The sequence below is a fragment of the Dermacentor albipictus genome, chromosome 3 (assembly GCF_038994185.2).
Source record: "Dermacentor albipictus isolate Rhodes 1998 colony chromosome 3, USDA_Dalb.pri_finalv2, whole genome shotgun sequence".
NCBI lineage: Eukaryota > Metazoa > Arthropoda > Arachnida > Ixodida > Ixodidae > Dermacentor > Dermacentor albipictus.
The window spans coordinates 60,352,404-60,365,281 of record NC_091823.1 but is presented as its reverse complement, the minus strand read 5'-3'; the positions used below and the strand labels follow the sequence as shown (position 1 = coordinate 60,365,281).

The following is a 12,878-nucleotide window of genomic DNA, read 5'->3' as shown; positions in this document are numbered from 1 at the left end:
GATTCCGCGTTCTTCTGCAAAAACCCTTCTTTGTTTCTCGGTGCTTCTCGCATTGTCGAACCGGACACGGAAAACTATCAGGCGAGGCCGGTAAAACGCTCGACGACGATCAATCACGCCGCTCACTCCTGACACAGGCCGTCAAGTCCCGTTTGGCGTTCTTTCAATCTTGCGTTAATCTTTTTCTTTCTTTCATGCCATTCCTCCTTGTTCGATGCCTCGCACGCTCGCGCGCTCAGGCACGTTGCCCCGCCCTGTCGTGTCCGGTGAGCCCGCATGGCGCCAAGGTTCCGCTCGCCGTGGGCGCGCGCTGTTCGCTCCAGGTGTTCGCCGAAGTCTCGCTAGCCCTCGCTACAGCCTATACCATACCAGCACAAAACGGCAGTACCCGTGCTGTCCTTTCCCCTTGCGCTCTTTACCACCTGTGTCCTCCAGTACCTCCCACAATGCTTCACCCGCTCTCTTCATTCTCTCTCTTTCTCTCTGTCTACTCATCACCATAGTAGCGTTTGTAAAGCAAACTCTTTTACCTCGCAAATGTCGACGAACGCGAATCGGTGAAGGCGCACGCGATCGGCACCAGTCACATCGAGTCAAATGGTCTTCAATCAGAGCAAAACGGGGCCTGTTGGTCTTTGAAAGTGAGGACAACAGAGAGAAAGAGGCAGGCTGATTGACGCGAAGTGGGGGCGTCGGGAGTCAAACAGACCGTCGGCTGTTCCGTCGTCGCTGGTGTGTAGCACGCGGCGTGCTACTGCAGCACCTCCGCATTTTCTCGCTTGCGTGCTCCTCGAAAGGCGGAGAAAGTGTAGGAATGAAAGTGGATCGTTAGAAGTGCGCGCATGTGCCCGTCAGTGTGAACGCGCACAAGGAGCACGCGATTTCATGGCAGGAACAAAAGCTGTGAGCAAGGCTAAGAAGAAAACATGACTAATGACAGTAAGACTTCCGTGTACATTGTAGGTTGTAGGTTGTAGTTCGGCAGAATTGTCATAGAATTTCGCAGAGCGTCGTCGCGATATCATGCAGAAATATCGCATGGAGTGCGGCCTGACAGACTTAAAAGACTGCTAATGAATTGTAATAAACGATACCTTTGCCTATTTTGACGCGGGGAGCGTGTCTATAACACACACTTGATAGCGACACATAAACTCCATCACAGTCGAAATACGTCACTTTCATAGCCATCTGGCCCAGTAACGAATCACATACTTTTTCATGATGATGATCATCGCAATCATCATCACACCTAAAGTTATTTCAAGCCAAACGCTGCTGGAGACGCCCTTCACTTGTACTCTATTAAGCACAACCATGCCCACTTTGTGACTGCAAATAGCTGGTTGCCATTAGTCCATCCAATCGTCTACCATTGTCGAATACGCTTGCATTGTTCTATTATCTATTTTTCCGTAAAAAGTGGAGGTTGCCTGGTTTTGGCATGATAGCTTATTCACATTTCCTTCGTTTTCATCTGTCCCATCCCAGACTACTTCATTACCTTTCTTTTCACTCCCTGCTTTCTCCCTTCCTTTTCTCCTCCTCCTCCTCCACCTTTGTTTCAGCCGCGGTATCAGCAAGCTTGTTCTCTTCTCTTCTCCACTATTGTCTATTTCTATACGCCTCGATGTTGCATTGTACATTGGAGACAGGGCTTAGTGAGTCGTGGACTTACTAATTGCTTCTAGAATGGACCACATAGACGAGCTAAGTAGACACACATACTGCCCCACACAGACTCGTCAGCTCTACTAGCAGTTGACCGTGCAAATACGGGGATGACAGTCGTTGGCATGGCAGTCGTTGGACCGAGAAAAAGCACACAGTTGCAGAAGCGCCTTCTGATTTTGCCCACTTCGCAGGCGACCATCTGTGACTTTTATTGCGTTTTCTGTAAGATTGCACGCGTCAGCGAACTCGCCACAACTTCCTTCTTTCCTTCGCTCCTCTCTCTCCCTGTGATCTTTGTTTTCCCCTTTCCCATTCCCCCGGTGTAGGGTAGCCAACCGGACGTTATTCTGGTTAACCTCCCTGCCTTCTACTTTTCTCTTCCCTCCCTCCTCCTCGCAAGACGCACATATTTCGGGTCGTATTAGTGGCTCGGCCGCGGAAGAGTCAGAATACAGGATGATACCGTTACTCACATTCTCGATACGCAGGTGGTAATTAATAACGTAAATGAATTTTGGTGCATTCAAATACACGCGATGCCCGCCATAATTGCGGGAATCTCGTGCGTGGTATATTGCCCGTGTAAAGGTAGAAGGTGGCCCAGTGTAAAGGTAGAACACTGATGCGGATGTGCTAATTTGCGTTGCAGCGTATTCGGCACCATATTGGATCAAAGCTTCATTTTCTAATCTTACCGGCAACATATCGGCGGCACGCGACAGCAGAATTGGGCGTGTCTTGTGTGTAATTTTATCGCTGCAAAACGGGCATGTGCCTTATCAGAACTGCCCCGAAGTCTTCTCCACATAACTGTTTCTCTCTTGTACAACGTTAGACGTCTGTTGGCGGCTTGAAACGCTAGCACTCAATTTATTCCAGTCGTCCTGCTAGGGCAGTTTGCCTACAGTAACCACAAATCCTGCCATAACAGCTACTTGTAGGCCACGCTCTGACGCCTCTCTGCCGCTACAGACGTTCACTTTTTCGTGGATGCCCGCAAGGCGACCTATGGGCTTCGCGGTTGTCTAGTAATGTAATGGTCTGAATCACGTACCGATGAGCTTTGAACGAGTGTTATTGATGTGGTTCTTCATAACGGGGGAGCAACCATTTGACATAGACTACGGAATGTGTGTCGCGTGCTCTATCACTGGCTGCATTTCCGATGAGCATGCTGTTTTTGTAAGCGTTTACGCTCAGGTGAAGAGTCTGCTGTCTTGCAGGTCAAACTTTGGAACCCGGCTACAGGAGGAAGCTTTTGTGTATACCGGCAGTACGTAGTACATAGAATTCCTTCAGCTATTTATAATTTTAGCCGGCAAGCGAGACTAACAATGCAGAAATGCATTGTGGTACATGGAATTTTTTAGCTTTCTATGATTTTATCAGGCAAGCGAGACTAACAATGCATAAATACTTTACTCATTGCTCAATGCATTGATACCCAACCGTTTTACATTTGCAGATACACGCATGCGTAAATGAATTGAAGATTCGTTTGCGTATATGTGGGAACTCATGCATGTAGGTTTGTACACTCTGACCTACGTGCACCGAAAATGCCGAATTAAGAAAAGGTGAAATTAGGAACTCGTTCATTGAACCCTACTCTATGCTTTCCTGCACATATGTAGCACATATCTTTCATCGTCCTACGAGAGTCACCGATTGAATTCAGCAATCCCTTCCCCTCCACCTCCCTCCCCCCCCCAAAAAAAAGAAAGAAAAAGACGCAGAAGTCAAATAAAATAAAATAAAAAAGATATTGTTGGTAAATTGAATCCCCAACTTCGGCAGGTCCCCACATGGTAGTGTAAAACGCCAAAGGAAGGACAAATTGCCCGCCACTGCTTTATCTGGAACGCTGTTGCCTTGACTTTTGGGTCGTGAGACAGATCTGCGTTCCACCTTTCCAACCTTCACCCGCCATCATGCGCTCTGCAGAGTTGCTCATCCTTACAAAGTTTGTGGTGGATGTCATTGGAGAAAAAAAAGAACACAAGAAAAAGGCACTGGAAACCTGCCTATACAATGGAAAAATTGCCATGATAATGAAAGATGGCTATAAAACGTACCAGATAAAAGAAAAGAAATTAAAACGAATGAAAAAGAAAATACGGTTTAGGTATGATGCTTTCGATATGAACGTTAAATCATTGAAGTTGACGCACATAACTCCGTAAGACGAGATAAACTGTCATCGTTCAATTTACCGGCGGAGCTTCTAAGAATTGCTTTATGGGCGTTATTAGGGGAGCCCCGCAGCTGAGCGCGTCACATCTCCGGAAATTAAAGCGGTTGCTTCAATTTTATATAGCTGCCGTGCGTCATCTTAGTCGGTGTATAGCTCCTGTCTATCTGTTCAATCATGAAAAGCAGAACGCTTTCATTTTTTTCCTATGCGTTCCTGCGTGAAAAATAAAAGTGTAAACTGTTTATTGAGCAGATCACATATATACGAGCAGGCTATACAGCGATTCAGTTGAATGATCCCTTCTACAATGCAGTGCGCCTAAAGGGCCTTAAGCATCAGAAAAGCATAAGTGCAAAATGCTCGCATAAATTACTTCTCCCTCGTCGACGTGGGAGTGGTGCAGCCTCGCAAGCTGCTGAGTGAATATCAGAGCAGCGATCGTACGCGGGGGAGATTAATGACGTGTTCTCCAACTACAGGTTACCCACGGGTTATCTCATTCTGACACATTAGGGTTCAATTACCTGCCGATTCATTAATTAGTAGATAGTGCACAGAGGGCCTAAACCAAGCAGACAACGTGTATATATAATCGGTGTCAGACACGGTGTGCAAGTGTTGAGGCGCGAACATACAATGCGCTTCTGGGCAGCATTCATGACGACTGCATGTTGCTCGCGGCTTTGTTTTGGCTGTGCAGAGGACGCCTTTACTCGCGCCGCCTCCTTAGTCCTTCCTCGATAAATCGCGTCCGTCTGACCTTCGACATCGCCGCCGAATGGCCGTGCGTGACGCTAGTCCTGTACGAGCATTTTCACCGCTCTTGCGGTATATCGCACCTTCGCCATCCCACTGTACGTGGGGAGATTAAGGATTGTCGGCGTTCATGTTTAACCACACTATAGCGCGAAATACTATTGCAGTGAGCCTGGCAACATTTCTCCTATCGCAGCGGAAAACAACTGAAGACTTACTTACCCTGTGGTGATCAAAATGCAACCGTAGGGATAGTGGTCCTCGCATTTTTATCTCCACCAAGCTGAATTTCTGGAGGAACTCTTCAATACCTACGTTTCCTCTATAAAAGAACAAAAAAGAGGGGAAAGGAGTTTATTCCCGTCTCTGTCGCTCTCGTCTTTGCAACGTCATTTCTGATATAAACCTCTAGTCGATTCCCCTCACTGAAAGAGAGTCACAAGAAAAGAACACTAGAAAAAACGGCGCAAACAGCACTTCATGACGGGCCACAAGGAAATAACCACGCAAACACTGAGCTGTCTACCAAGTGCATGTCTATTATCTTGCTGCGCCTTTCATACAGCGGACTGAGGCACTACCAAAAATACATTGAAAAGCAAGCGCACAAGGGACAAACGGAAAAGCAAATTTATATATATATATATATATATATATATATATATATATATATATATATATATATATATATATATATATATATATATATATATATATATATATATATATATATATATTTGCGTCCAATGAATGCTTTTTGCAGTGCAGCAGCAAGAAAATTGATTTCTTTCTTGGCCAGCTCTTAGAGACGGGATGCTGACGCAACCAAACTTAAGCGGGTTATCCCAAATCTATAAAATTTCGCTAGTGCAATAATCAGGGCTTCCACGCACTACTTCATATTGCAAAAACGTAGTCCTGCAGCCATGCCGCCGACAATACAAAGCAAGATTTCCATAGATTGCAAGTATTTTTTACATTGTTGCTATGACCTCTTAGCCTATCATGGATACATCTGCCAGACTGGCCGACATATATATCGTTTTCCACATGTCAACGGCATCGAATACGCTAACTCTTGCACACATTGAACAAAACGGTTCTTTGGGTTTGATTAGGCACGCTCCTTGCGTGCGCGTTTGGGAATTGACCTTAGGGCATAGGCCAGTTAACTTGCGCGGTGCGGAAAAAAACCACGTTCAGGCCAGCAGCCTGCCCGATCATTTTAAGATTGTGTGATACCCAGCGCAGGTAAAGCAGCTCAACTACTTTTCCTGCCATCTTGTGTTGCCACGTGTCGGCTTGCGCCATTGCGCTTCCTTAGCAAAACCTGCCACAGAAATTAGCACGTGTCAAGGACATCCTGGAGAGACAAAGCGGTCGACTTGCCTGCAGAAGCTGTCCGGTGCTGTGTGCGCGCAAGATGTGCCGATTGCGTTCCGAAAACAATGCCACACAATAATTCTTTTTGCCAGTTTCAGTGTGTGCCGGTGTAAACGGGAGCGGCGGCTTGTTGGTTCTTGGCTCATATGAGCACCAGACATACCTGTGGCCATGAAGAAAGTTACAAGTACAGAAGTACAGAAGTCTGATTGATTCATTTTCCAGCGTTTCATGGGTTAAAATCAAGGACTTCAAGCACTCACGAAAAGCAGCAACAGTCATCTGCACATTCGGATCGTAATGAACATGTTTACAATCTAAGAGCACCAAATAATCATCTACGTAAGAAAAGGTCTTGACAACGTATGAACCACTCGAAGCGGCGATCAGCTTCCCGTCAGAGTAAGCTAAGTACAAATCACTTAAGAGATGCGTTATGCAGTAGTTTATATAAATCCCATTTGTCTGAATGAAGTATTTTCGTCTCAAGTAACGAAGGTTGATTGCAGGTAACGTTTCAACGGCTGAAGGAAGCAACCTAACGTCATACCTGTTGCGTTCTCAAAGTGCATTGTTCCGTGTTTGACGATCACATCTTCAATGCAAAACATTAGTTTATTGTGCGCGAGGGAATAGAATAAGTCTTTAATCTCAAAAGAAAAAAAAAAGCTCAGAAGTCTTTCATGCGTGTTCAGAATGGTAGACTGTTCGTATGACGTCCCGGTCACCGCTGTCGCGAACCAAAGTGTCGCAGGAGAGCGTCATAGTTAGAAGACCACGCAGCAGGCTTCTAGAATAGCAATGCGCGTGCTCTGCTAGTTATGTGCTTGAAACTTCTTTTTTGGCCAAAGACATGTCTGCTGGCCATACGAGCGCAGAGGCAACAGGCCGCTGCACCCGTTTATATCGGCACACACTGAAACTCGTAAAAGGAAGTATTGTTACGAGAAAAAGCCCAATGCACAGATGTATTTACAATTATTTACATGGGGAAATGTTAGTGGTAATCGTGCAGGCTGCAGTACAGAGGTCACAGCTCCACGAGACAGTATACCACTTCCCCTTCGTCACCCTCTTGTGCGCACGGTCCTGTCCAAATGCGCCATAACATAACCCCTGCGGCTGAAGCGCCGTCCCAGCGCTTATTAGAATGATATCGAACTAGATGAAAAGTATGGCGTTAAGCGGGACACGTGGACGACGTCAGTGCGTAGCTCGGATGACGATGGCGTGTCTTCAACAGAGGTGATTTCGTAGTTTATGTCACTTAATCGTCGCAATACCCGATAGCACCCGGTATAGCGTGACAGCAGTTCTTCGGACAGGCCAACATGGCGACTTGGAGTCCACAGCATAGCGAGATTTCCTGTAGAGAACTGAAGGTTCCGGTGGCGACTTAGGCAATCTGGCGAGCCATACGAGCGCAACCAACGGCGTCGTAAGCGTATTCCGTGATGTGTCGCGACAATGAAGGTAGCAGGGTGTAAAAAGGTGGTGGGATGGCGACCAAACAAGAAGTAAAAAAGGCGAGAAAGCGGTGGTATCCTCACGTGACCAATTGTATGCAAACGTAGGGCAAAGTGCTGTCACAATCACGATCTGCTGAAGTGAACTTAGGCAAGATTTCTGTAATGGTGCGATTTAGTCGTTCAGTCAGTCAGTTCGTTTGTGGGTGATAAGCGGTTGCGATTTTGTGTTCGGTGAAGCAAGAACGAAGTATGCCTTTGACAACTTGGGACAGGAAGTAGCGGCCACGATCTGTCAGCAGCTGCTTCGGCGCGCCATGGTGAAGAATCATGTCTTGAAGTAAAAAGTCTGCTACATCTGTAGCACATCTAGTGGGCAGCACACATGTAATGGCATAGCGCGTCGCAAAGTCTGTGGCAACGGCTATCCATTTGTTTCCTTTTATGGGTGCGGGGAAGAAGCCAAGAAGGTCTATGCCGACGCGGAAGAAAGGCTCCGTTGGAACATCGATTGGATGAAGGTGGCCAGCAGGTTGCGCACATGGCCTCTTTCGAGGCTGACAGGGGCCGAAAGTCGCAACGTAACGTCGCACAGAGCGGTAAAGGTCTGGCCAGAAGAAGCGACGCCGAACTCTGTTGTAAGTGCGGGAGGTGCCAAGGTGTCCGGCAGTGGGTGCGTCGTGGAGAACAGTAGAACAGTGGAACAGAGATTACGAGGTACAACTAGCATAAAATCTGGTCCATCACCGCTGATGTTGTGTCGATAAAGAATGTCGTCATGGAGCACAAACATTCTGGTTGAGCGATTTGATTGTCCTGAAGTCAAGCGCTCAATGATGGACCGGAGAGAGTCGACCTATCGCAGCTCAGTAACGACATCGCGACAGTCAGAAATGGCCAGAAGGTGAGTGTCGGCGTCCTCTTGTCAGGAGGATCGTCAGGAGGATCGACGGGATGACGAGACAAGCACTCGCCGTCCAGATGTAAGCTGCCAGACTTGTACATCACAACGAAAAAATACTCCTGAAGTCTGAGGGCCCAGCGACCAAAGCGGCCAGTCGGGTCTTTCAATGACGATAGCCAGCACATGGCATGGTGGTCCGTGATGACAGAAAATGGGTGGCCAATCAAGTAAGGGTAAAGTTAAGCCACTGCCCACAACAGAGCGAGGCACTCGCGCTCGGTGATAGAAAAGTTGCGCTCTGAAAGAGAGAAGAGGCGACTGTGGTGGGCAAAGACGCGCTCGACTGCATTTTGCTGTTGGGCGAGGACAGCACCAATGCCATGGCCACTGGCGTCTGTGCGAACTTGAGCTTGGGCACATGGATCACAGTGGCCTAGTATCGGAGGCATGGTCAACAAGCGGATGAGGGTGTCGAAGGCGTCGGCTTGCTCGCGGTCCCAAAAGAACGCTGTGTCTTTTTTGATAAGGGCAGTCAGTGGCCGGGAGATATCCGCAAAACATTTTCCGAAGAGATCTCGCAGCTTCTGCTTGCAGGCCTCTCAGTCACTGAGTTCTGTTTCCTGATTTTGAAACAACGCTCACGCTGTTCCCGTCAAGTAAAGAAAAAAGATATGTTCGCCAGTATCACTGTGGGATCCCATTTGTTGTGCCTGCTCAGCAACTCATACATCCCCAGGCAGCCGCCGACGTCAGCGCCGTCGGTGCCACACAAGGTTCCTGGATAACGCGAATATGTGAATGCGACAGTTGATGCTTTCGACTCTGGCATTGCCGAACCGTCTCCTGCGACATCATTGAAGAACCGAAGCAGAGGCCACTGCGAAGATCCCTTCTGAGTCGTTACCCCGCTGTTCACCGCACCAAATGTTACGAAGAGGAAGCCCGACGCGCATATGTTTTTTCATCTATATACATGGCCAAACGTTAGTGGTAATCGTGCAGGCTGGTCCAAGGGTCACCGCTCCAGGAGACAGTCTACCACTTCCTCTTTGTCTCCCTCTTGAGCGCCCGGTCCTGTCCAAATGGATCGTAACAATATTGTGTCGCATTGTTTTCGGACTGCAATCAACAAATCTTGTGCACACACGGCACCGGACAGCCTCTGCAGACAAATCGATTGCCTTTTGTATCCAAGATGTCCTGTACATGTGATAATTTCTGTGTCAAGGTGCTTACTAAGGAAGCGCAATCACGCAAGCCGAAACGTGGCAACACAAGACGGCTTGCGAACCTGTAATGTACCCTTCATGCAGACTCTAGCTTTAACACGTCTCCGAGGCTTGAGATTACGCGACTTTTTACACTAGACGCGCGAGAACAGAGTGTGCACGAGCCGCAAGAGATCGCTGCTCCCCATGCACTGTACCCCGCCGTGATTAAACAACTCCAAGATAGAGTGCGCAGGGCGATAGAAGACGAAAGATATAGTGATATTATTTGCAAAGAAAATTATATATAAAAAGAAAAAGCATGCACACTGTGAAGATTGTGGAATGGCACTCCTGGTGATATTGGCTTTGTTGTGTGCCGATATCACCAGGAGTGCCACTCCACAATCTTCACAGCGCGCATGCTTTAAGCAGGCCCTCTCTATATGACTAAATGCGATTCTACCTGACAGTCGGTTTTGTCCCAACTCTCACAGGGCATAGAAGTTGTGTTTGGGACATTCACTTTTGTGTTTTGTTTATTGATGCTAAAAAAATAAATAAAAAATAAGCTGCAAGCATTGCAGTGAAGCTAACGTTCTCTAGAAACAATCAAATTTTTATTTAAAAAAATTAAAATTAAATTATGGAGTTCTACATGCCAAAGCCTCTTTCTGATTATGAGACACGCCGTAATGGGGGACTCCTGAAATATTGACCACCTGGGGTTCTTTAACGTGCACCTAAATCTAAGTACATGGGTGTTTTAGCATTTCGCCCCATCGAAATGCGGCCGCCTTGGCCGGGCTTTGATCCCGCGAACTCGTGCCTAGCAGCTTAACACCATATCCACTAAGAAACCACAGTGGATACAAATTGTTATAGGTGTTCTGAAAATGAATATATGTTCGCAGTAATTTTCTGGCATTTATTAAGTTTGCCGATTATATCAAGCGCTTAGAAAAGAAATTGAAGTTTTGAAAATGTTTTTTTTTTCAGAAATCACTCGCGAGGTAAATGATTAGAGGTATATATGCACTGAAATCAAATAAGTCTAGCTGCAACACAGAACATTAATTGCCTTGCTTCATTGACAACCTCCGGCATTACAACAATATATTTTATAGTTTCGCAACCGCTTACCTATATAAGTAGACTTCACTTTCACTTCACTTTACTACCTGAAAGGCCCCCAGGATTGTGGGTATTACATAAGGGGTGGGTAGCTAATAAAAGAAATAAAATACACAAGGAAAAGATGTTCAGGTACAAGTTTGCTCGCAGGTAAATATGTTAATTATATAGTTCAACAACGTGGATCGGCAGGTGATTGCGACGATGTCGCGTGGAAGGCCGCTCCAGTCCGAGGCTGAACGTGGGATGAATGATGAGGCAAAAGTGGGTGTGCGCACGTGGACGGGCGACTTGAAGGGGATGACCAATGCAGAGTGAAATGCGTGCAGGAGGACTGATATATGGTGGATGATGAAGTGAGCTGTAAAAGAACCTATGAAATAAGTACGTAGCAGCGATGCGACGCCGTCAAGCCAGGGTTGTTAAGCCGTACTCGGCTTTTAATGATTATATGCTGACATTATATGGATAGCATGAATCAATGAATCTTGTGGCGCGGTTCTTTACTGATTCTAGACAGTTTGTTAGATATTTTGGGTTAGGGCTCGAGATGGCAATGGCGTATTCCAGCTTAGAGCGTACGAGTGACTTGTAGGCAATCAATTTTAGGTTTGGTGGCGCTAGATGTAGATGACGTTTTAAAAATCCAAGGCTTCTGTTAGCAGGTTGTATCACTCTAGTGACATACGCTTTCCAGGTTAGATCGTTAGACAACGTTACGCCTAAGTATTTGTAAGACTGTGTTAATGCTATCGTGACGTGCGAGATTGTATAAGGAAACAGGAGAGGATTACGTTTTCGATGAAATGACATGAGTTTGCATTTATCGGGGTTTAGTTCCATGAGCAATTGGTTACACCAGTCCTGGATGCAAGTTAAATGACTTCGGAGAGTTATATGATCAGAGAGGTTACTGTTTGTGCGATAGATAACACAGTCATCGGCAAAGATACTAACCTTACAAGAGACGTGTGTTGTTACGTCATTAATGTATATTAAAAACAGAAGGGGACCAAGGACTGACCCTTGCGGGACGCCAGATGTTACTGCAGGAGACGTAATTATTAACGTGAACGAATTGGGTACGGTTTGCCAGAAATTCTTTTATCCATTGCAGTGCATTATGATGCAAGTTTAACCAAGAAAGTTTTAGTAGCAAGCACTTGTGAGGAACCTTGTCGAAGGCTTTCGCGAAATCTAGGAAGATTGAGTCAGTTTGAAGGTCAGAATCAAGGGCTATGTGTAGGTCATGGACAAAAATAGCTAATTGTGTTTCACAAAATAGGTTCTTACGGAAACCGTGTTGAGAAGGCTGAAAGAAGTTAATAGAGTCAGGAGAGTTCATTATGCAAGAATAAATTACATGTTCCATGATTTTGCATGGCACACTTGTTAAAGAGATGGGGCGATAATCAAGGGGCGATTCTTTTTTGTCTGATTTGAAGACTGGAACCACCTTCCCCACCTTCCTATCGCTGGGTATGCTACCTGTGGAGAGTGATTGTGTGAAAAATAATGATAAATACACTGAAGAAGCATGCCGAGTGCTTTTTAAGAGTTTGCTGGTGACTTCGTCAGTACTTGCAGAAGATGAGATCTTAATATTTTCAATGATACAGGTGATGCCGTGTGCAGCGAATGTGACTAGTGGCATGAGCGATCTTGGTTGGCCAGTTGGACAGATGGTGGCATATCAGTTTCGTTTGTGAAGACGGATGAAAATGCAGTGTTAAATATATTTGCACAATAAACGTCGCTGACTTCCTCGTCAAGTGTGTCGGTAAGCGTGATGATAGGCGCATGATCATGCTTTAGAACTTGCCAGAACTTACTGGGGTTATTGGTTAGGATCTTCGGCAGGTCAGTATGAAAAAATGCGTGTTTGGCATTGCAAATGGACTGCAAATATGTTGACTCGGCCTCGTAGTATTTATTCCATGCGCATTCGCTTGGGTTTAGTTTTGCTGCGAGGAAAAGTCGTTTCTTCTTGTTCTCAAGTGCTTTCAAGGACTTTGTGAACCATGGTTTGTTATGATTGGCACGAAATGTAATGGTGGGAATGAATTTGGATTTTAGTTCGGCGAGATTAGTTTTAAAGTAAACCAGTTGTCCTCACTTGATCGGTCGGGACAACCTCTTTCGAATTCTGGAAAAAAAGA

The 12,878-nt window shown here is 46.1% G+C and overlaps 1 protein-coding gene across 3 annotated transcripts in view; it reads right to left on the bottom strand.

The window, feature by feature from the left end:
- The window catches only part of LOC135898758 (uncharacterized), a 139,783-nt gene that overhangs the window by 60,361 nt on the left and 66,544 nt on the right, over positions 1-12,878 (bottom strand). For all 3 annotated transcript variants that reach the window (XM_070535501.1, XM_070535502.1, XM_065427895.1), the window contains one exon: positions 4,847-4,946. In XM_070535501.1, coding sequence (XP_070391602.1) covers positions 4,847-4,891 — 45 coding nt within the window. In that variant the 5' untranslated portion in view covers positions 4,892-4,946. The remainder of the gene's footprint in view (positions 1-4,846; positions 4,947-12,878) is intronic.